Source organism: Staurois parvus, unplaced genomic scaffold (assembly GCF_062004578.1).
Source record: "Staurois parvus isolate SC_StPar_1 unplaced genomic scaffold, SC_StPar_1.0 ptg000081l, whole genome shotgun sequence".
In the NCBI taxonomy this organism is placed as follows: domain Eukaryota; kingdom Metazoa; phylum Chordata; class Amphibia; order Anura; family Ranidae; genus Staurois; species Staurois parvus.
This window is the reverse complement of record NW_028317877.1, coordinates 4,265,515-4,290,601: the sequence shown is the minus strand read 5'-3', so window position 1 is coordinate 4,290,601 and position 25,087 is coordinate 4,265,515. Positions and strand designations below refer to the sequence as shown.

The window sequence follows — 25,087 nt, the reverse complement described above, 5'->3', positions numbered from 1 at the left end:
ATGCAATTATGGATTTAAGCATTATGGTTATAGATTATTATTGATTTATCGGTGATACACAATATTTATTTATTATTTATTTAGAGTGTTTGGAGCGCGGTACAATATAGATATATGAATTTAGCATCCATACACCTGGAGAGGGTGTAAAAAGTACCTGGCGATCTAAATATCTAATTAAGCACGTTAATTGATTTATTAGTGGTTCACTTTATTCATTAGTTAATATTATTCATTTTTAAACACGGAATTAATTGCTTCACCAGTAAGAAAACTTCTAGTGGCTCACAAGTATTTAATTAATTTGCATTTTAAACATCTGGTTAACTGTTCTCTAGATGGTTCGTGACTCAATTTCAGTCTACCTCTGAACATGGTTATTAAGCCAGTCTTCATAACTTTTAAGTAATTATATCTTATAAAATGAAAATCCTAATAATTTAGTGGCATGTTTCCTATTGTTTTCAAGTTTTTTGTTTTTTCCTAAATCCGACTCCAAGATTAAGGTTGGTAAGTGGGACATGTCTTCTTTGCCTCAAACAAGATATACCTGTGCTCAAATCCCAATAGCTAGTACATGCATTTATCCATCAGGTCCCCTTTAGCACCTGATGGGTAAATGCATGTACTAGCTATTGGGATTTGAGCACAGGTATATCTTGTTTTTTGTATTGTGGGTCAGTAGCCAGACCTAAACCTGCTAGCTCTCCCCACTTTGTCTTTTTCCCTTATGTTGGCTTTGTGCCCACAGTGGCATTTGCGCAGGCAGAGCAGAGTAGGACTGGCCATAGAGGGATTACTTTGACGTTGTTGGCCAACTTGTACATGTATTGCAATATGTGTGAACCAAATATCCCTATTTATTGCAGAGTCTGCTTGAAAGAATATATACCAGTATGCAGAGGGCCCTTTCAGAATTTCTAATGTCTTCTTTGGGACAAACTAGTTTCAGTTGCTCCATATTTCATAGATATAAATTAATGTGTATTTTTGAACAACGGTGAAGTAAGGCTCAAATAATTTTTAGCGGTATGTAAAGAATACTATAATGGTGCTCAGGAAGCCGTGGGAAGGAGAGTGTTATCTTGGGTCCTTTGTTGGAAAATGTAGTTGTATTTTAAATTATATTTAGTGAGGCCAGTATGTACTATATCATGATTAAGCATAACCAGTTCAGGTTATAATAAATAATTTCACAAGATTCCGTAATGGGAACAAATAAGCACCCAAAATACCTTCTATTTGTATGGTTTCCAGTGTCCTCCTGGCACCTCCAACAAGTAGGATTAATTGTGGGGTTTAGCTTCTTTAACATTCATGTCGTTTTATACCACCTACTGACCATATATTCTAATTCCAGAGAGCATCGAGGAACAAAGAGGTCATTATTTTGACAAAGGCTGATATCTAGGATAACCAATTATTGTATAAACAAAATAGACATGTGTAATCTTACTTGAGTCTCAATGTGCTTTGTGTATTTCTACCAGATCTTCAGTAATCCAGTGTAAAACTTTGCCTTTGTGCTGGAGCTTCCTGTAATAAAGACCTGTCACTGCTGTGCTCTCTCCTTGTGCAGGGTGACTGGTCTGGTATCCACCCACTCCTCTAGTATTCGGCAGTCAACCTGTGGTGGGTGGAGCTTGATAGGTCCTTCCTATGGTGATGGAAAAGTCCCTCCCACCCTATCCATCACTGTCTAGTAGGGTGCAGGAGTATTCTAGCATCATGGCTGCATTTAACATTAAAAATGAGGTCAAATACATTTTATTTTAAGGCATTTAACATGACAACTTGTCATAACAATTCCTGTTTAAGTAAAATAACTAGTGACTTCAGATGCGTTTTCCATTCATTTCAATGGTGAGGTGCATTTTTGTTTTTTTTTTTTTATTGCAGCAAACCTGCACAAAAAACGCAGCAAGCAGGACTTTGAAATATGCGACGGACCCTCAACTGACCAGTGTAAAGAGCTCTATAGAATTTAATGGTCATTCGCTTTTTTTCCACTTTTTTAATGCAAAAAAAGAAGAAAATCTGATCAGTGTGTCTAACTTTCTTTCCTGCTTTTTTATGATATATGGCTGTGTGAATTATGAATGAAGTAACAAATTATATACACCAGAAATCAAAGAGTGCAGCCGTGCAGAAATCAATATTGTTTATGGCATTAAGAAGTTAAGATAAAAATTTGAATGTCTTGCTTTCTGTAATTCTACATTGTCCCCAAGTAATATATTAACCATTTGTAGAATTTCAGGTCCGAAATTGCTTCCCAACTACAACCATGGTTGGCTCTATTATGCTCTACAAACCATTGTGCTATAGTAGTGTTGGGTGTGATGGATCTCATGATCTCCTTGACCTCCACTACCTCTCCTGAGTAACATGATGGATTAAGCTGGCTATACAAGGAGCAAATTTTCGGCCATCTGCTAATGAGCTAGATGAACTCAAGGCATGAATGGCCGTGTTGGCACCTTTTACACCTGACATAATTTAATCTGAAAATCAAAGGAGCCAGGCAGAAAATTGTTGGTGAATAGTCAGCTGCAGCCACTGTTTGGATATTCTGACAACCATGAGTACCAGCAGCAGGAGAATTGTCCATCCACACTGTTTAGGGTGAATGGGGTATTGATAGAATGGGTCTGAACAAGAGAAATATAAGAGTGTATGACCAGCCCTAGTTATAAAAAGTGATTGCATGTTTCTCTATGCCCGTAGCAAAAAGGAAAATGTAACATAAGGTGAACATAGTAAAGTCTAGTAACACCATACTAGCAACAACCGTAAAAGAAAAAAAAAGCTGTTAATAGAAAATGTGATTCATTTATGTTTTCACAGTTGCATTTACTCATATATTGTTGTCTTTGTGTTTCTTCTAGGGAACTCTTATTTGCACTTTCTTGTCTTAGTAAGTGGATGCACCTCTGTGGGAAAAATTTTAGATGCTGAAGTTTACAAAATCACTGCTATTGACTTCTGCCCACTTCAAGAAGACACCAAAGAGGAGGAACGAGTGACGGCACTTAGGAAGTTTTTGAATTCAGGGATGTTTTATTTCTCATGGCCAAATGCAGGATCCAACTTTGACCTTACTGTTCGGGCTCAGAAACAAGCTGATGACAGTGGCTGCGAGCCTGGTAACTGGTTCTTCTGGTAGGTATTGTTTTTATCGACTATTGTACCAGAATAGGTATTTCAATTTTTCCTTACATCTGTGCCGGGAGGTCTTCTTGACCCTACATGGAATTTTCAAAAATATATGTACATGGACATGCTATTGGGGGGCACTGGTCAAGGGGGAGGAGCCAGGAGCACTGGCGGGGGACCTGAGAAGAAGAGTACTGGGGCTGCGTTGTGCAGAACCAATGCACAGAGCAAGTAAGTATGACTTTTTTTTTTTTAATGAACCTTTAAAATCACGTTAATGTATTTCATTAGGTTGCTACATCACAGCACAAATTTAATAAAGCATTGTGCTATTTACTAGAAGCCTCATTGTCTGCATTTTGGACTGAAACTTCCTATAAGATTGTTGGATCCTGATTTATATCTCCCATATTTCCTGTTTTATAATGGCTAGTCAAGTGTCAATGTGCAGGCAGTGATCCAACAGCAGTTTCCTTTTAATAGTACAAAGAATATAACATAGCAGATACATTGCTGACACCTACCTTTAAAGTGCACCTTTGGTGGTGCATGTAGTAAGACACCAATTACAATGGTTTTCAGGCATCTCCCGATTCAGGCACGTTGGCTATGATGGGCACCTTGTAAGGCAAAATACCAACCAAATTACTGGTGTATGACTTTGGCTACTCCTCATGCTTTTTACTATTGGCTATTAAGGCCACCCATCACAAGGATACGCTAGTAGTAAGGCATAGTAGGGTGGTACTTATTTGTTTTAAAGGCTTGCTAGACTTTAAAGCCCAACTCTGGTACTGTAGCAAATTACAAAGTGTATCAATAAAATGCACTGTATGCAGGGCTGCCCCATAGAGCCAACCTGACAGCCCCTCCTATAAAAAAAAACAGTTTACTATGCTTTGGTCATGAATGAACACAGTGCGTGATCAGTACTGATCACTCGTGTTCATCCAGGAAAGAAGGGCTGGTAAATGTGACATATTTACTGGCAATTCCCCCATTGAACGATTCTACTGTGAGCTTGCAGTTGCCTGTGGAAAGGAGAGGAGGGAAGCTGAGAGCATACAGGGGGGCATGGGCAGTAGGGGGAAATGCATGGTGCACAGGGAGGGTGACGGGTGCATGGGGGGAGTACTGGAACTGTTTCCTGTATATCTCTTTCTGCAGGAGAGATTAAGCCAGCTTTCAGCTGGTGCAGAGAGAGCCATACAGGGGATCGGTTCCAGTAATTGCCCTCCCCCGTCATGCTGATTTTTTTGTTTATAGTGCAAAAAATAAAACACGCAGCTGCGATTAAATAGCACCAAAAGAAAGCTCCATTTGTGTGAAAAAAATTTGAAAAATGTTGCTTGAGCGCACAATTGTCATTCAAAGTGCAACAGCGCTGAAAGCTGAAAATTGGCCTGGGCACGAAGGGGGTATAGGTGCCCGGTAGGCAAGTGGAACTTTATATATTCTACTTTATATATTTCTATGTATATCTAAGCAAACATCCTTAAAAAGAATCTAGTTTTCCTTTAAAGTTTCCACTGCACAGACTTTACAGAAAGCTTAAGAAAGTGGCATAAAATATTGAATACCTGGATGGAAATACGCTGCTACACATTTAAACAGATGTACTGTAAGTAAATCTGGATGTTACTCATTAATGACTAATCACGTATCTCTTTCCTAGTCTGGTTTCACTTGTGTTGGTGTGTGTAAACAGATACCATCAGATCCAAAGTCATGTATTTAGGGAGACTTGTTCAAACTGATGTTAAAAAGATACAGGTTACAACTATTATTATACATTATTATTATATAGGTTTTTTATAGCGCCAACAGTATGCACAGCGCTTTACAAAATGAAGGTGGACATTACAGTTACAATACAATTTGGTACAAGAGGAAACAGAGGGCCCTGCTCGTTACAGCTTACAATCTATGTTCCTTTATCTTCTCCCGCTGAGTATTTATTATTGGCTTAAAACACAAAGCCTGTGAATGTCAATGGTTTCTGTACAGTTTTTACATTTTCAAGGGGATTTATCTTGCATACTTGAAAACTCTGAGTACTACGGTTTTATGCATAAAAAAAATTAAGGCTTAACCAAAAAGATGATGATTCTTAAATACTTAGTAACGTAAGATAAACTGCTTATTCCAGTGCATATAATGTAGCGTTGTCAATTTAATAAAAAGAGGATAATCTTAAATTGCTAATGATTGTCAATCTCAGACTATAATTACTACACATATTCTCTTCAGGAGAAATATTCTTAGTAAGATTATTTTCCTTCTTCTTCCTATTCATGAAACACCTTGGCTCTGACATGAGCTGTCACAGGGACTGGTGAGGCAACAATTAGAGCTAATTGAAGAGCTTGTGGCGCATGCTGTCTTCTTAGGCTGCATTCACACTTGAACGATTTGTAGCTTGAAGCTCCAAAAATGATCATAAAAATCCATTGTTCTCTATGGTGCCTGTTCACGTGATCTGGTGTGAACGGGCACCATAAAGAACAATTGATTTTTTTTAAGTTTGAGCGTTTTTGGAGCTTGGAGCTTCAAGCTACAGATCACTCAAGTGTGAATGCAGCCTTAAGCTTTTTGATCATTGAGTTTATTAGTAAGAAAGCCTGTCTGTCCAGGTTACTGCAACATCATGCACATGCATTTCTTAAAATTCTAGTTGTATGTCTAAAATGTTGACCCTGTTGCTTCAGTACTCACTGACTAGAGACTGACTCCGATTAAGTCAGTGGCCCAGAATAAATACAGTCATGTGAAAAAGTAAATATACTCCATGGAAATTGGCGACCTTATTCAAAATATTTGAACAGGCAAACATTAGATCTTCTTTTAAACAGATAAAGGTGATATACTTGAACAAATGACACATACAATTGACATGGTATATTCATTCTACTAATCTAAATAATTGAAAATGCAGATTTGTCATGTGGAAAGCTCACCCCCAAATTTACCACCACTTCAAATCTGTAAATTTAGATTTAGGTGTTCCAGATTACATGGCAATGATTGGAATTTCCTAAGGGAGTGTGCTAGTGGTTCTTGCCTTTTTAAACCTCAGATTTCTAGGGTATGGTGTTCTCTTTAGTGTGTGTGAATTAATCATTCCAAGATAAAAAGTGCTCTCTAAGGCCCTCAGAAAAATGGTTGAAATTGGTAGTTTATGCAAGGAAACCTACAAACAGACTTTTGCAATGAAGAGTGGTAAAAAAATTTCTGTCGATGTCAGAGACTGGTGGGCAGTTAAGCAATACGCCTACAAGAGGCCATTTCTGTTCGAGGAGGCAATACAAAATTTTGAATACAAGGGTATATGTACTTTTTTCACAGTGCACTTTTTATCTACTGATCTTTTTGTTGAATAAATGATTCAAAATTGTATTTGTATCTTTAATCAAGTAAATCTCCTTTTTTTATTTTATTTGTAGGCACTGTTTAAATAAGGATCTAATGTTTGCATGCTCAAATATGTTGAAAAGCCATTTCCATTGAGTGCACTTACTTTTTTCACATGATTGTATGTTGTTAGATTTCTGACTTTTTTTAATTTGCACATTTGATCCAGGTCTAGCGTTTTCAGGAGTTCAGCAATGACTGTTTGGTATTTCTTCAATGACAGGACTACTTCAATGTGAATGTCTGGCCAAAAAAAAGCAAATAAATAAAAAATAAAAGATAGCATAGCTTTAAGAGAAATAAAACATGAAGAAATGTGTATGTATTTGTATATATGTACTACATGGTATTTATTCCTCAGGCATTGACTTTAAATTATAAAGTGTGTGTTCAGACTTGGACAATAACATTCTGTCTGCTCCATAGCATGAGATGGTAATGGAAAGGGTATGTTTCTTAAGTCAGCCATACATGGATAGAAATTCAGTCGGTTCAGCAGGGACCAGATGAATTTCGATACATGTATTGGCACCCTGATTGTACAGAAGTCAATCTACCGAACGTCTTCTGTACAACAAGCCAGTCAAGTTTTTATTGATTGATCAGTACCGCTGGCTATTGCCAGTAGCCCTGATTATTGTATTCTGATGGTGGGGAAAGCTGCTTGCCATGAGAACACAATAGCACAGCGGGAGAGATTCCCCTATCCACATTAAATGTGTGAATAGGGGGAAATCTGATCATTGTTTTTTTTTTGTTCAACCAACTTCCATGTCATTTCTTCCTCTATCACAGCCAGGGACACTACCCAGCCACCTCTCTGTTGCAGCCAGCACCGCTACCCAGGGCTTTCAGGTTAGGGGAGGATGTAACCTTTCACAATTCCCAAAACTAGCAGCCAGTTTGTAGACATGAGCACTTTAATGTGACGGAGTGAGTGATGTTAATGATCTCCCAGGATGTTGCCATTACTGATTTTAGTACCAGCTGTAATGAAGGGAGAAGCAGCAAGAGTGCACAGGCAAGATCGGTATAAAAGTGGTTGGGCAAACAGCTATGTGGACACTGCCACTGAGCTTAAGACCTTGTGGGTGTGCCAACAGGACAGATAAAGTGGTTAAACCCACATAAATACATGACTTTGATCTTATTCTGCTTATATTAAATATTCATAATAATGTCTTTATAATTTTACACATTAGCACATTTGAAATTCAACATCTAGCTTCCATCTCAAGGGTGTAAGTGAAAATCGAACAAAAATCAATTACTGTTTACTTTGTGTTATTATTCTCTTGTGAAGCCTGTGATCCAATGCAGCTGATGCATTTATTTGTGTTTGCAGGAACAGATTGTTGCACGTGCCTTTAAAACACTATCAGGTCAGCTGCTCTGACTGGTTGTTGAAGGTCATTTGTGGTGGGGTAGAAATCCGTACTGTCTATGCCTCTCATCGGAAAGCCAAAGCTTGCCTTATATCCCGTATCAGCAGTGTACGTGCTGGTGCCAGATTCCACATCCGTGGAGTAGATGATGATGGACATGTTTCTAACTTTGTTGAAACCGAGCAGGTAATGTTTACTTTCTCTATTCACATTTAGTGATATGGAATCATTGTGCTGGTCAATACAGATTTTCTTTTTTAAATCCAGCACAGTGGAATGGACTAGTGTTCATTTTGTTTTCTTTGTGGTATTCTGTCATCCACTCCTGTCACTTTTTAACATGGGTCAATGAAGACTACAAGTGGCTGGTTCAACACACCCTTAAAGCTGAATTCCAGGTATGCATATGTTTACATAGTTACATTGGTGCAGCTTGGACTAATAGTAAGTATGCATGTGTCATACCTGGAAGATCCCTGTGGAAGCTGGAAATCACAGTAGTAGACACCGCTACTGTAGTGATCGCCACTAGCTTCTGGGTCCCATACTGAGCAGCTGCCCTGAGGTTGGTTGCTTCGCTCAGGCACCATTTAGAGGACAGTTTGCATCCTCTCAGCGAATGCAAAGCGTTCTCTGATTTGGATGCAGTGGAGAGGTAGAGTTTTGATGCCACAAACTCTATCATGACCAATCAGAAAATGAACTGATTCACTAAGGGACCTTCCACATGGGCGTTCCGTTTTTTTTAATCTGTTCAGTCATGTTTTTTTCCAAGAAAAAACGGATCAGTTCACATCAGTTTTTCATCAGGTCACTTCAGGTTTTGTCAGTTTTTCATCATTTTGCATCAGTTTACATGCATTTTTTTTACATCCTTTATCAATGAAAAAGGGATCATAAGTCTGTTTGCATCAGTTTTGTCCATTTACATCCATTTTTCATCCATTCTGGGGTTTTTTTACAGAAGAAAATAGGGTATTCTTCCATTCACAAAAACAGATGTTTAACAGATGCAGACATTAATGGATGTAAACAGATGTCTGTAAATGGACAGATGAAAAATGGACATACGGACGCCCACGTGAAAGGGGCCTTAGAAGATGCAAACACTTCTCTCATGCACCCATGCTAAGTGACCAACCTCCTGTGTTCGCCAAGCAGTAGGGCAGCTGCTCAGCATGGGACCCAAAAGCTAGCGGTGATCAATTTCACTATATTACTACAGTGATTTCCAGCTCCCACAGGGATCTTCCAGGTATGATGTTTGCCTACTACCTTTGGTTGGACCAATGTAACCATGCATAAATATGGATACCTAAGCTACAGGTTTAGGCAGACATGGCCCATTGTGGTCAGCATCAGGGATCCCACCAAGAGAAATGCTATACAACCATTATTGCAATACATGTATATAGATAGGAAGGCCTTGTAAGGAGCCTGCAGTAGTTCAGCAGCACTTAGATGTGACCAATGTGAACAAAAGTATTTTATCGAAAAATCCTTGGATGTTGTTTTTGATAAAGCGTTATTAAACTAAATGTTGTCTGGATAGGGCCACACCTTTGCTTTGATGTAATGAATAGTACCACAATGCACCAACACTGTCCGTCAATGTGTGCTGGTGCATTGCTTTGTCTTGCCATTAATTTTAAATGGTATCCCTATGCAGCTGTGCAACACACCACAATCTATGGTGATTCCGGTCCATATATTGCTGACTCATTGGCAGCCCATTCAAAATGAATAGGCTGCCTTAAGGCAACTCATGGTTATGCACAATATAACATGCATGCATTACCACAATGCATCAGAGCAGATGTGTGTGAATGGGCTGATAGGGTTTACATCTACTGCAAAAATATTACAAACTGTTGTGTAGTGGTTGTGAGATTATCAAATTTGTACTATTCTGATTTCTGGATCATCATTTAATAATTAGGAATAAATGTATGATTTAATTAAAAAAAAAAAAGAAAAAAGAATTACCTGCAGTATAGAGACAGTTTTTCTTCAGATTTGTGCGGTTTGTGCTTATATATTTTTCCCTCTGTATATTATATCTGTATATTATATATAACGTTTCTACAGTCAAATTTTGAATCGTGTTGTCTTTTAGTTATCTTTCGCCATTGTTACACATACAGTTCATAACTTATTATGCGCACAAACAGTAACCTTTATTACTAGAATCAATAATGTCCGTCTGCAATACTCCTACAGATTGCTTCCCAAGCAGACTCATAGCTGCAATGCTACATATAATAACGCATTTCAGGTTTCAGTAAAATACTTGAACACAAATAGCTGACAACCTGTCTGCTCAGATACTTAAGTGGCAATGGAGGAAAAAGAAAATAACCAAGATAGTGTCAAAAGTCACATAGCTTTACTAAGAAAAAGCAAAGCTTTTACTTACAAAATGAATTCGACAAAAAGATTGTTGAGAGAAAACATGAGCATTTTTTAGAGTCTCAGAAAAAGTTGCAATGTAAAGGGTAATTGGGGTAAGCATTCAGCCTCTGAACATTGTAGTCATTTTTTTGGTGATCTCCTACCTAAATACATTGCAGCTAAAAATCATGCTGTGCTGAGTGGCATTGATTAGGATGGGCAACACTGAAAATAATGTGATTTCCCATGAAAAAAGACCGAGAAATGTTATCATGCGATTCTGTGCGACTCAAGTTGCACTAGTGTTAACCAGGGCTTATTAAAGAGGTAGCAGTTCACTTAGAAACATGAATAAGATGAAGCTGTATTAAGTTTAATTAGCTAATTATTTGCAAGCAGAAACCCTGTTATTTTAAAATGTAGATTACACTTATGCGCCGAAAGGTTTTACCCCCTTCATGACCTGGGCATCTTTTGCTAGTTAGCACTGTGCTACATTAACTGGCAATTGTGCAGTCATGCAATATTGTACACAAATTACATTTTTATAATTTTTTTTCACACAAAAATCACCACTGGGGTTTTTTTTTTTTGCAATATAAATGAAAAAAGACCAAACATTTTGAAAGAAACAATGTTTTCTACTTTCTGTCATAAAGCATATCCAATAAAATCAATTTTTTTCATACATTTAGGCTAAATGTCTTTGGTAATAAAATCCCAATAATTGTATATTAATTGGTTTGTGTGAAAGTTATAGTGTCTACAAACTATGGTATATATAGTATATACAGTGGGGATCGAAAGTTTGGGCACCCCAGCTAAAAATCTGTATTAATGTGCATAAAGAAGCCAAGGAAAGATGGAAAAATCTCCAAAAGGCATCAAATTACAGATTAGACATTCTTATAATATGTCAACAAAAGTTTGATTTTATTTCCATCATTTACACTTTCAAAATAATAGAAAACAAAAAAATGGCGTCTGCAAAAGTTTGGGCACCCTGCAGAGTTAATATCTTGTACTGCCCCCTTTGGCAAGTATCACAGCTTGTAAACGCTTTTTGTAGCCAGCCAAGAGTCTTTCAATTCTTGTTTGAGGTATCTTTGCCCATTCTTCCTTACAAAGTCTTCCAGTTCTTTGAGATTTCAGGGCTGTCTGTCACGCACTGCTCTTTTAAGGTCTATCCATAGATTTTCAATTATGTTGAGGTCAGGAGATTGTGAAGGCCATGGCAAAACCTTCAGTTTACGCCTCTTGATGTAATCCCCTGTGGATTTCGAGGTGTGTTTAGGATCATTATCCATTTGTAGAAGCCGTCCTCTCTTTAACTTCAGCTTTTTCACAGATGGCATCAAGTTACCATCCAAAATTTGCTGAAATTTTCTGAATCCATTTTTTCTTCTACTCGTGAGATGTTCCCTGTGCCACTGGCTGCAACACAACCCCAAAGCATGATTGATCCAACCCCATGCTTAACAGTTGGACAGAGGTTCTTTTCATTAAATTCTGTGCCCCTTCTTCTCCAAACGTACCTTTGCTCATTCCGGCCAAAAAGTTCAATTTTAACCTCATCGGTCCACAGAACTTGTTTCCAAAATGCATCAGGCTTGTCTATATGTTCATTTGCAAAGTTCAAACGATGATTTTTGTGGTGAGGACGTAGAAGAGGTTTTCTTCTGATGACTCTTCCATGAAGACCATATTTGTACAAGTATCTCTTTATAGTGGAATAGTGTACCACAACTCCAGTGTCTGCCAGATCTTTCTGGAGGGATCGTGCAGTCAAACGTGGGTTTTGAATTGTTTTTCTCACAATCCTGCGAGCTGTTCTGTCTGATATTTTTCTTGGTCTTCCAGATCTTGCTTTAACTTCCACTGTTCCTGATGACTGCCATTTCTTAATTACATTCCGAACAGAGGATATTGACATCTGAAAACGCTTTGCTATCTTCTTATAGCCTTCTCCAGCTTTGTGAGCGTCAACTATTTTCAGTTTCAGTTTTCTAGACAACTGCTTAGAAGAACCCATGGTGCTGATTGTTGGGGCAAGGTCAGATGAGTCTGGGCATTTAAAACCTTTGAGATTGACATCACCTGGTCTTCCCAGACGATGATTGAGAACAATCCATGACACTGGCAGGTCTCAGCTTTGCAAAGGGGGCAGTGCATGCTATAAATTCTGCAGGGTGCCCAAACTTTTGCAGACGCCATTTTTTTGTTTTCTGTTATTTTGAAAGTGTAAATGATGGAAATAAAATTTAACTTTTGTTGACATATTATAACAATGTCTAATCTGTAATTTGATACCTTTTGGAGATTTTTCCATCTTTCCTTGGCTTCTTTATGCACATTAATACAAATTTTTAGCTGGGGTGCCCAAACTTTCGATCCCCACTGTATATGTTCTGGTCCTGATGTTTTGACAGCCTAACTTGTTTCTTGAGGCCCTAAAACACTAGGACAGAACAAATTCCCCCCAAATGACCCCTTTTTGGAAAGTAGACAGTCTGAGGCATTTAGGAAGTCGCATGGAAAGTTTTTTAGTTGTAATTTTTTGTCACAATTTTTTTGGAAATGAAGACATTGACTATTGTTTTTTACATACTGTCACCAGTGCAGTACAGCATCATCATGACTGATGTGGGGGTGATCAGGGACACTGACTGGTGATAGTATTCAAAATAAAAACGATTGACTTTTTTTTTTCATTTTGTAAAATTTTTTTTTAATTTTTTTACTATTTGTTTTTTTACATACTTTCATCAGAGTAGTTCTGTGTCAGCATAGTAACACTGTACTACTCTGAGGGGGTGATAAGGGATTTTTTTTTTTACACACTGTTTGCTTCATAACAGCTTTGTTGACATTGTGATCATATAGTGATCACATGATTACCGGGCCCAGAGTACCAGGATCCGTATTCTGCTGTGTCCTATGGACACTGCACCCCCCTGAGGCCAAGCAGAGAAAATGACGTACGTGCACGTGATTTTGCCAGCAGGTGCTGACCTGCCGTAGTATATACACTTCTCAAAAAATTAAAGGAACACTTTTAATCAGAGTATAGCAAGTCAAATAAACTCCTGGGATATTGATCTGGTCAGTTAAGTAGCAGAGGGGTTTGTTAATCAGTTTCAGCTGCTTTGGTGATAATGAAATTAACAACAGGTGCACTAGATGGGCAACAGTGAGACGAACCCCAAAACAGGAATGGTTTTACAGGTGGAGGCCACTGACATTTTTCCCTTCTCCTCCTCTTTTCTGACTGTTTTTCACTAGTTTTGCATTTGGCTAGGGTCAGTGTCACTACTGGTAGCATGAGGTGATACCTGGACCCTACAGAGACCATGCTCTCAACTTTTGGAAACAGTTTGGGGATGGCCCTTTCCTGTTCCAACATGACTGCACACCAGTGCACAAAGCAAGGTCCATAAAGACATGGATGAGCGAGTTTGGGGTGGAGGAACTCGACTGGCCTGACCTCAACCCTGTAGAACACCTTTGGGATGAATTAGAGCAGAGACTGCAAGTCAGGCCTTCTCATCCGATATCAGTGCCTGACTTACAAGCAAAAAGACTGGCTGTAGGCTGGACTAATGAGGCAGGTAATGGTATCTAGGTGTGTCACTGTGGAGACCATGAGTAGCTGGTAATTAATTGACAGCTGAGTAGCTTTTGAGCACTGAAAGAAAAGAGCTGCTCATTAAGTAGCAGGAGCCCAGCCCTGACAGAACATTTATATAGAAAAGAATGGTGCATTGCAATAAGCAAAAACCTGGTATGTGATCAATATGTAGCTGACCTTTTCTTCTGAAAATGCTAGTTGCCTGGTTGTCAGGCTGATAGTTTGGTTACAATACCAAGTCACTGATCCAGAACAAGTGTAAAGCTAAGGAATTGTGAGTTTTCCCTTTCATTTCTGGCAAGCTTGTGAAGCACAAAACAGTCAAGCAACCAGTGTTTTCAGTAGGCAGCTGATAATGGCAGTCCCTATTATTACTCGGCCAATTTTTTTCAGCATTGTCTGGAAGCCAAGCCTCCTTTGGCATAATTGCCTCTCCCTGAGGATTATAGATGATTATGCCACTGGTGTAGCATACGTGCAGGAAACCTAACTAGAGTAGCAAATGCTAATTTTAGGGAGTCACGCCAAGTGGAGTCTCATATGAGGATCTGTGTGGGATCTTATTTCCCCCCAACCATAATGAACAAAAAAAAATGTGCAAAAAACTTTGTTGTGTTACTTAAAGCAGAACTTTACCAGCATTAGTATGCTATATATCGGTATCTTGGTAACTTTTGCCTACACATATAAATGTTACATTTACACTGTTTTTTAAGGACTTCCTGTATACTGCTTTAAAGTGGAACTTTACCCATAACTTATAAAAAAAGTTATAAAAAAAACTTATAAAAATATAGTGTTCTTTAGCAAGGAATTTATATTCAACAATAATAACTATGCTAGCATAACTAGTGCATGCTGTAAATTGCCACCAGCATTGCTCCTGTTTCTTCTGAATGGAGACTGCCATTTTGCTGATGCACAGAGCCCCTGAGCAGAAGTAAATCTTAAGGTTGTCAGCAGATTGAACGCTACAATTTCGGTGCAGTACCAAAAAAATAGAAGGCAACCGAGCATGTGCAGAACAGGGAGAGACAGTGAGGTTGATTTACTAAAGTCAAATATACAGTGCACTAGAGTTGCTCTGTATCTGAGAGGAAGCTCTGCTGATTTCTATCATCCAATCGTGCAAGGAAAAATGCTGTTTTTTTATTTTCCATGTGTGTGATTGGGTATTTTTTGCAAAGTGAAGCCCTATCTCATTTACTGAGCTCTGGAGCAACTGCTCTTGCAGTGCACAGTATATTTGCCTTTAGTAAATCAAACCTGTGAAAAACTCAACCAGGACAGGGGCTTTTGGAGAAGACTAGGGGCTAGCCTACTATCCACTGATTAAGGCCCATGGAGAGAGTAGAGCATTCTCCAATGATGGACAATGTGATGAACGCTGAGAGAGAGGCTTGGGTTAATTCTCTGAATAAAGACAATACAGCTTCCCTTCTGATGTGGATGGAAGGGTGTAGTGTTAACCTTGTACAGGTTAATGGCCAGAGGAAATATGGGGCCCTCTTGCAGACTGTGTTGGAGAAGATCTTCAACTTGAGACAGAAATATTTATCAACAGTCCCCCTCAAGAAGATAACTTAATTTCACATTTTCAGACTGTTTGAATATTGTATGAGTGTTGTCTTATGGTGGACAGATTATACAAGTGAAAGCAAAAACCTGAAAGACAACATGTGTAATGTACTTTTTGTATTCAGGGTTGGAGGTGCCAGACTGTCTGGGGTAGGCTCCCTGGCTTGTCTGGGTGTTTGGCTGTTGATTAGCTTACTGTTAATTAGATCACTGTTACATGTTGGCTGCTAGCTGTTGATTTGCTTACCATTAATTAGATTACTGGTAGCTGTTGGCTGAACTGTTTACCATTTGCACTGTTTAGGATAATGTGATCAACCTCTTATCTAATCAGTACGGGATGTTAAACCCAATGTGTAATATTAGTTTTATTATTCATGTGGGGACTGCCCCTATTTCTGAAGTGTATAAAAACCTGTATTTCTGTTCAATAAAGCAGTTCCAGTTTTTGCACCTAAGCTAGTCTCTTCTAGTCTTGGGCGCGATGCCCAGCTATAATACCTTGGCACTGTGTCCCAGTGGCGAGGAAGCAGTTCTCTGATGGAATCACCTGATCGGGGGTGACAGGCGGTCTGTCACAAACCCCAGTGTATTATTGGATTTTAAACCGTAAAGCCACTTATTTTTAATGTTTTACATAGCTATACCTGCAAAAGGGGCCAGCCTGAAGTGATCTAGAAGGACTTGATTTTCTGGCTAAAGTTCCACATTAAAGCAGACCCACAACCCGAAAGACGATGTGCATGTGCCTGGTTGCATCCCCCTCTCTCTATCACTATTGGATTATTTTCAGTGCTTTTTAAAAACAATTTGACGAATTGCACACGCATGCACAGGTGTGCTGAAGGGCGGTGCTGGGCTTCAGTACCTGGCACAGACCAGGGCTTTCTCAGCTGTGGAGAGCCAAGAGAGCATGAACTGCAGGGGTGGCATTGTTGGTACAGCCCCATGCAACCTGTTGTCTATTGCTATTATTTAGTATTTAAAGGTGAGGGGTGGGGGGGGGGAGTTAGACCAAGAAGTAAGGAAAGGGAGTGGTAGTCAGGGGAGAGAAGGGGGGGGAAAAGGGGGGGGAGCAGGTGTTTTGCGGAGGGAGAGTCAGATGGGGGATACGGGTGACCTGTCCCTGGGGGGGTGATCAAGGAGCCTAATGTGTACATAGTCAAGGGTCACTGGCTAGAACTGTCCTACCTTCTGACAAAACAAAAGCATTCCAGTAGAAGCAATTCTTCTTATAGGTATCGTGTTTTTTTGCGAGGAGAGCACGAGATCCTCTATGCTGTTTATAGGGTGGATGCTTTACCAACCTATGACTGGCATCTTATTAAAGGACCCCTTCATCAGGCATGTACCCTTTAGGGAAATTCACCCTCTCTATTTGTTATGTTTACCATTATCAATAAAAGTGAAAGAAAATTCCAAATTTTCGGGTTGTCCCCAGAACAGTAAAAGAGGGGAAATCTTCCAACTGGGAAACTAGTTCTGGTGATCCTGGTGATAACCAAGGATTTTCTCACTTTGGACGATTTCATTTCACTTTCTGTTTTGGCTATGGGACAGGAATTTAAAGGAAATCTCCCAAATGGAACACAGATGGCAAAAAAAAAAAAAAAAACAACCAAACTGACGGGTCTCTATCTGAAATGAGAAAAATTGCCATTAGTTCTAATTTAAGTAGAGATGGGTATACTTTTTATTCTCATGACGCGTGTGTGTGATCCCATGTCTATTTCAATGACGCATCAAGGGAAACCGTATGAGTTTGACCTTGTTTAAAAACAAGAAGTGCCAAGTGAGTTCCACAATAACCTATCCCTTCAGCATCATCTGAACCCTCTACTTTTCTAAGTAATAGACATGATTGTATATATACGTATTTCATTCTTATATAAGTATTTCATTCTTGTGCGCCCACACTGCCCTTTTGTGGTCTGACTGATACAAAGTTGGGTTTACTGTTTTGCTTTTTATCCCTCTGTACAACAATTGTTCATACTGTAGCTAGTTATGTTATCAGTTAAGGAATAGTTCCTTGCAAACATCGATAAATGCTTTATCTCTCGTTATAGACAATATATGTAGATGGTAATGACGTATCGTCCTTCATTCAGATCAGGGGATCCGTCCCATTATTCTGGGAACAACCAGGACTACAGGTAAAGTATAATGATATAATGTCTTAAAAATCACTTAAATGTTTCATACGTTCTTGACAAAGAGTTTTTCAAGATATGTGATATATTACTGTAAGGGAGACATGTATCTTAATCATATTATCTCCCAAGTAAATCTTATATTTTTGTGGCAGAACAGAAAGCCATATTAGTAGCCAAGTAAAGAAAGTTGGTCAAAAAATAGGTAAATGTGTGGATTATATTCAGGGAACCACACAGGTTGATTTACTAAAAGCAAATAGGCTGTGCAATTTGCAAGTGCAGTTGCTCCAGAGCTTAGTAAATTAAGTGAAGTGTCACTTTGCAAAGAATACCCAATCACATGCAAGGAAAATAAAACCACATTTTTGCTTACACATGATTGTAGGATGGAAGTCATCAGAGTTCCCCCTCATTCAGTAAGCTCTGGACAACTGCACTTGCAAAATGCTCAGTCTATCTGCCTTTAGAAAATTGAGTTAAGAGCCATCTCTATTCCTATTTCTGCGCCTTTTATGCAATATACAAGTAGACTGGCCAATTGCATTCAAAAACTGCGGATCTACAGGGATTTTCACACACAAACATCTCTAGGGAAATTGAGACTCGTTAGACCAGGCAACATTTTCCCAATCTTCTACTGTCCAATTTTGGTGAGCCTGTGCAAATTGTAGTCTCCGTTTCCTGTTTTTAGCTGACAGGAGTGGCACCCAGTGTGGTCTTCTGCTTCAAGGTTCGGCATTTTGTGCATTCAGAGATGGTATTCTGCATACCTTAGTTGTAATTAGTGGTTATTTGAGTTTCTTTTGCCTTTCTATTATCTCAAAGCAATCAGCCCTGCCTATTCTTCTCTGACCTCTGACATCAAGAAGGCGTTTTCGTCCATACAACTGCCGCTCACTGGATATTGTCTCATTTTCGGGTTGTTTTCTGTAAACCCTAGAGATGGTTGTGCTTGAAAATCCCAGCAGATCAGCAGTTTTTTAAATGCGCAGACCAGCCCATCTGGCACCAACAACCATGCCATGTTCAAAGTCACTTAAATCCCCTTTCTTCCCCATTCTAATTCTTGGTTTGAACGTCAGCAAGTTGTCTTCACCACGTCTAGATGCCTAAATGTATTGAGTTGCTGCCATGTGATTGGCTGATTAGCAATTTGTGTTACCAAGCAGTTTCCATTGAACTTCTTAGGGTTTATGAAGATGTGGATTTCTTACTGAATATATGTCTTTTTTTCAAGCTAGCTATGGAACCAGGTCAAGAAAACTTGGGTAGATAAATAATTAATATTGGACTGCTATAAAAGGAAGTGTACTGTCAATGCAGAAAGTCAGGTACATTTGTATAGATGGTTCTCCAAAGCCATAGATTATCCATGGAGGTAATGCCTTAGTACTTTAGTACTGCAGTGTATGAAATCTAAGCAATCCTGTTATACATTTGTAGTGTAAAAAAATCATAATTTACCCTGGAGTTTATTTCCACAGTGGAGATCTGGTTACAATGCTGGCAACTTTGTAGTTTATACACTGCTCAAAAAAATTAACACTTTGAAAACAAATCAGATTGCTGAAATTTCACAGCAGCAACTCAAAATGGTACTCGGTAGTTTGTATGGCCCCACGTGCTTATATGCATGCCTGACAACTTCGGGGCATGCACCTAATGAGACGATGGATGGTGGCCTGGGGTATTTCCTCCCAGATCTGGACCAGGATCACTGAGCTCCTGGACAGTCTGAGGTGCAACCTGGCAGCGTTGGATGGACCGAAACATGGTATCTCAGAGGTGTTCTATTTGTTTTATGTCAGGGGAGCATGGGGGCCATTCAATGGTATCAATTCCTTTATCCTCTAGGAACTGCCTGCATACTCTCGCCACATGAGGCCGGGCATTGTCGTGCACCAGGAGGAACCCAGGACCCACTGCACCAGCGTAGGGTCTGACAATGGGTCCAAAGATTTCATCCCGATACCTAATGGCAGTCAGGGTGCCATTGTCTAGCCTGTAGAGGTCTGTGCGTCCTTCCATGGATAAATCTCCCCAGACCATCACTGACCCACCACCAAAACGTTCATGCTGAACAATGTTACAGGCAGCATAATATTCTCCACGGCTTCTCCAGATACTTTCACATCTGTCAAATGTGCTCAGGGTGAACCTGCTCTCATCTGTTAAAAACACAGGGCGCCAATGGCGGACCTGCCAATTCTGGTGTTCATTGGCAAATGGTGCTGGGCAGTGAGCACGGGGCCCACTAGAGGATGTCGGGCCCTCAGACCACCCTCATGAAGTCTGTTTCTGATTGTTTGGTCAGAGACATTCACACTAGTGACCTGCTGGAGGTCATTTTGTAGGCCTCTGGCAGTGCTTATCCTGTTCCTCCTTGCACAAAGGAGCAAATACCAGTCCTGCTGATGGGTTAAGGACTTTCTACGGCCCTGTCCATCTCTCCTAGAGTAACTGCCTGTCTCCTGGAATATCCTCCATGCTCTTGCTGTGCTGGGAGACACAACAAAGCTTCTGGCAATGGCACGTATTGATGTGTCATCCTGGGAGATTTGGACTGCCTGTGCAACCTCTGTAGGGTCCAGGTACCGCCTCATGCTACCAGTAGTGACACTGACCCTAGCCAAATGCAAAGCTAGTGAAAAACAGTCAGAAAAGATGAGTAGGGAAAAAAATGTCACTGGCCTCCACCTGTAAAAACATTCCTGTTTTGGGGGTTGTCTCATTGTTACCCATCTAGTGCACCTGTTAATTTAATTAACACCAAAGCAGCTGAAACTGATTAACAACCCCCTCTGCTACTTAATTGACCAGATCGATATCCCAGGAGTTTAATTGACTTGATGCTACACTCTGATTAAAAAGTGTTCCTTTAATTTTTTGAGCAGTGTATAAATAAAACTGCAGTTCTTGAGTTGTTACAGCTTTTTCTCTATATTAAAATTAAACCCACAGTGATGGTATACACACCTAACAGTGATAAACTAATCATAGAAATAACAATTATTCCAAAAAATTAAACCACCAATAATATTTAAAAAAAATGTAATTAATATGTGAAAAAAAATAAAGTGAAAAAATGTATGTGAATCCAAATCAAACATCACATCTTTAAATCTACAATGTGATGAAAAATTTCTAGTGAAAACGAAAAATATCCAGTGATTAAAAAACTGGTCACAGTGCGCCCCAACACGGGTGTGCCCTTACCAGCGCTTTATTGTCCTCTGCTTTGGCAGGTGAGAAAAACAAGAGGGCTTTAACTGGTAAGCGATAATACAAGATATTTTTTATAATATCTGCAGACAACTGCAAAACTCGAACCTTCTGTTCCAGTGTTTAACCTTTTATTCAATTTTTCATCTGTGCTCAAACAAGATCAGCCATTTGAAACAAACACACTTTGTTGTTCTGCACAATACACCTCTTGTTGGGTAAATTATGTCTCTATTTTATTTTTATTATTTTTTTTAACATGCTACTCTTTAAGTCCCACAAATATTTCTAGATGAGTTAAATCCATTTTTTGTAAGGCACATGGGACACTTTATGTTGTTGTTCTGCTGCAAACTGTTATGTTGTGCTAAACTGAATGGGTGCCTTCATGCTGTGTAGGAAGCAGTAAGACTTGTGCTCCGTATTAGTTGGAGAAAATTGCCCCTGCATGAGCCATTTTTCTCCCAGTTGCAACATATTAAATATGTATTTAACTGCCTGGAAGAAAAGAATGAAGTGTAACAGAAGTACAAGGTATCCTTTAATCAGGCATGGATTTGTGTATTATAACATGTAAGAAGCTTACCTGAAGCCCAGACAAATCCTTCTATAATTATTTCTGTAATAACCACTTTCACATTCTGAAAGACACAAGGGCTGTTGAGCACACAAAGGACGCTGTGTTTTTTTTTTTTGTGTGTGTTAGTTGCATGACTGTGAAGTCACTTTTATTTTCACCAATAATATTTGACAGCGTGACAGTGTAAGATTTTCAAAAGTAAATCACTTCGGGACCAGAACAATCATTTCATTTTGCACATACATCTGAATTTTTGGAAAGAAAATGTCCTAAAACCCACAAACCATTATATATATTTTCTAGAAGAAGAGACCTTATAGAATAAAAAAAATGGTATTTGCAATTTTTTTATGTTGCATGATATTTGTATGAGGTGATTGTAGCCGAATTAGTGCATTTGCGACAGAAACAATTGAGTACTGTCCGTGATACTTTTTTTATTTGCACTAACATACAATTTTGAGGACAAGCTTTCGGGGTATGTCCCCTTCTTCAAAGTCCAAGCAGTACTGTACAAATCACAAAGTTTAAGCAGAATGTTAGAAGGGATGAAAAAAAAAAAAAAAAGGCTACAGATAAGATACAGCAAAAGGAGGGGGGGATACTACACTCACACAGAGGGGGTCAAGCTAGTTAATAGTCATAAAACTGTTGGATAATGAGTGAGGAATCCCATGTCCAAGTTAAGGTCGTTATCTCTTGTGTCAAATAGAATTATCATTCTTAGTTCAAAAGTTTTTCTTTCCTGAATGATATTTGTATAAATGTTTATCAAATGGATATTTCTAGGAAAAAGTACACTACAATGAATTTTAGTGCACATTAACACAATATAATACCCAATCTTTTGGTAAAATATAAAGGTTGGGGTTGCATTGAGTAAATAGATACAGGCGTACGCGTACCTCAGTTTACGAACACCTCAGTTAACGTACTTTTCGGTTTACAAATTAAAATCCATTGAAAATAATGCCTTGGTTTACAATTTTTTTTTTTGCAATACAAACGGATTAATTGGTTTTCAATGCATTTACAATTTTTTTTTAATCAGGTCCCTGTACAGTACTGTGCCTTTAAAGTGCGCTTTATAAAGAGTTTTGAACAGATAAGACGTTTTTTTACTTTTTTCTGACCTCCAGAACGGATTAATTGGTTTTCAATGCATTTACGAATTTTTTTCGTAATACAAACAGATTAATTGGTTTTCAATGCATTTACGAATTCATTTTTAATCATGTCCCATTACAGTATTTATGCCTTTAAAGTGCACTTTATAAAGAATTTTGAACAGATAAAAAACTTTTTTTTTTTACTTTTTTTATGACCTCCAGAACGGATGAATTGGTTTTCAATGCATTTACGAATTTTTTTCGCAATACAAACAGATTAATTGGTTTTCAATGCATTTACGAATTAATTTTTAATCATGTCCCATTACAGTATTTATGCCTTTAAAGTGCACTTTATAAAGAATTTTGAACAGATAAAAAACTTTTTTTGTTAACTTTTTTACGACCTTCGCAACGGATTAATTGGTTTTCAATGCATTCCTATGGGAAACCACGTTTCAGTTTATGAATTTTTCGCAATACGAAAAGTCTCGCAGAACGCATTAAATTCGTAAACCGAGGTACGCTTGTACCAAGCATGTCAAACCAACCTTAGCCAGACCTTAAAGGATAAGTTCACATGTTACATAGTCCACCTGTTTTTAGGATGGAACATGTAACATGTTCCCATAGCCGCAGCCACGGCCTGCCGCCCTCCCTCCCTCTGACAGGTGATACGGGGAGAAGTCTCCCCATACTATCTGTCAAATTTGAAAACTTCTGTGAATGAATGAAGTGCAAGTCCCGACAACCTTAGCAGCTGTGGGCTTGTAGCTTTCAATGAACTACCACATCGCTGTGGAGTGCCATGGATGTTCATTGAAACCTTCCTGTCAGAATATCTGCTTGCTCCTACATCCCGTACAGCAAGCAGATATTCTGACAGGTCTGCAGGAGACCTGCATGGTATCAGCGATCTACTGATCACAGGCGCAATGCTTTCCAGACTCCTATAGACAAAAATAATAAATGCACATTTTTTTTACCTGCAAAAAAAATGTGCATTTATTATTTTTGTTTAAAAGGTGAGCTTCTCCTTTAAAATCACATTTGCCCATGAAATGGTGAAAAACTATGGTACCTCAAATATTTCATAGGCGACAAATTACAACCTAAACGTCTGTACAGCTCATATGGTATAATTAAGAGTTAACAGTGAATGATGGCCCTAGAATTATTGCTTTCACTCCAATGTTCTTAGCAATATGTAACAGTGTGTATTATATGTGTGGCGCAGTCACCATGTTTGCATTTGTCTTACCCACCACGTGTTTATGTTTGTATGTGTGTGTACAGGGGGAGGGGGACATTTAGTCATTTAATTCATTTTTAATATTCAAACCAAACTCCCCAATCCATCCATGTCTTCATGCTTTATTTTGCTGAGAAATCACTTTGAAGAACACCCCCTGGAATTTCTGGCTACGGCCATCTTGAATAAGGGCAATAGCATTTACTTCCGGGAATCCATATTTCCTTAGCTTAGGCAAGTAGGCATGAGGGTGTACTTAGCTGAGAAAACAACTCCTCCCCTCCTCTGCTCAAGAAGACTCCTGGGATGTATGACATAATTTGCCTAGGCCTGAAAACCAAGAAGTAACTGAAGAAATGTAAACAAAAAAAGTTTAAAACCAGTGAATATGATATACGTTCCTATTTATTTACTGATGCTAGCAGCAGCAGGATTAAAACATTTAAAGTGGTTGTAAATGCTTACATATACCGAGTGAAGTAACTGCCCCCAGGTGATACACAGAGATTAAACAAATCCTCCTACATAAGTTGTACCTGTTTATCTATAGCCATCTGTCTACTACATTCATTCAAAGTGAAGGATTTACACAGGATCTCTCAGCTCTGAAAGGCATGGGGCATGGAGCTGAAGTCCATACTCGATATAAAAAGAACCCTCAAACTCTAAAGTCAACATATAAAAATAAGATCAGATAAACTATATAATTTAATGTTTATTGCACTGCTCATCTTCAGACAAGGCTTGATTTCACAAACTCTATTGTTACAGGTTGGCTCCCATCATCTTAAGCTCACTAGAGGACTGGAGGCCAATGCACCAGCATTTGACAGGTATGAAAGGTCTTTTGAAAACACTTAAAATGTGAAATGTTTTTACAAAAATCTTGAACATCTTTTATCTGTGTTTAAAATTCACACAAGAATCAAGGATTGCGGTTTTATGTGATATGCAGGTACTCGGTGAGCTACTCGGTTCTTTGGGGGGGTAATATTTACAGTTAAGCAGTTCCTTGCTATTAGCCAGTACACATGCTTTATTTAGTATAGGCCTTTTAAACCTTTACAGACACTTTGCATTCAGTACCATCACCACTGAGTGGTGGTCCAGAAGCTAAAGGTCCTATGGAAGTGTACAGCTGGATGTGTTTGGATATGTTCTTTACCTTCTTTCTATAAAAAAAAACAATATTCTAATCTAATTGGAATAGAGGCAAGTA

General features: G+C 38.8%; 1 protein-coding gene across 2 annotated transcripts in view; it reads left to right on the top strand.

The window, feature by feature from the left end:
• The window catches only part of SYNJ2 (synaptojanin 2), a 186,122-nt gene that overhangs the window by 74,477 nt on the left and 86,558 nt on the right, over window positions 1-25,087 (top strand). For both annotated transcript variants that reach the window (XM_089669736.1, XM_089669735.1), the window contains 4 exons: window positions 2,889-3,162; window positions 7,913-8,138; window positions 17,619-17,705; window positions 24,640-24,701. In XM_089669736.1, the coding sequence (XP_089525862.1) occupies window positions 2,889-3,162; window positions 7,913-8,138; window positions 17,619-17,705; window positions 24,640-24,701 (649 nt within the window). The remainder of the gene's footprint in view (window positions 1-2,888; window positions 3,163-7,912; window positions 8,139-17,618; window positions 17,706-24,639; window positions 24,702-25,087) is intronic.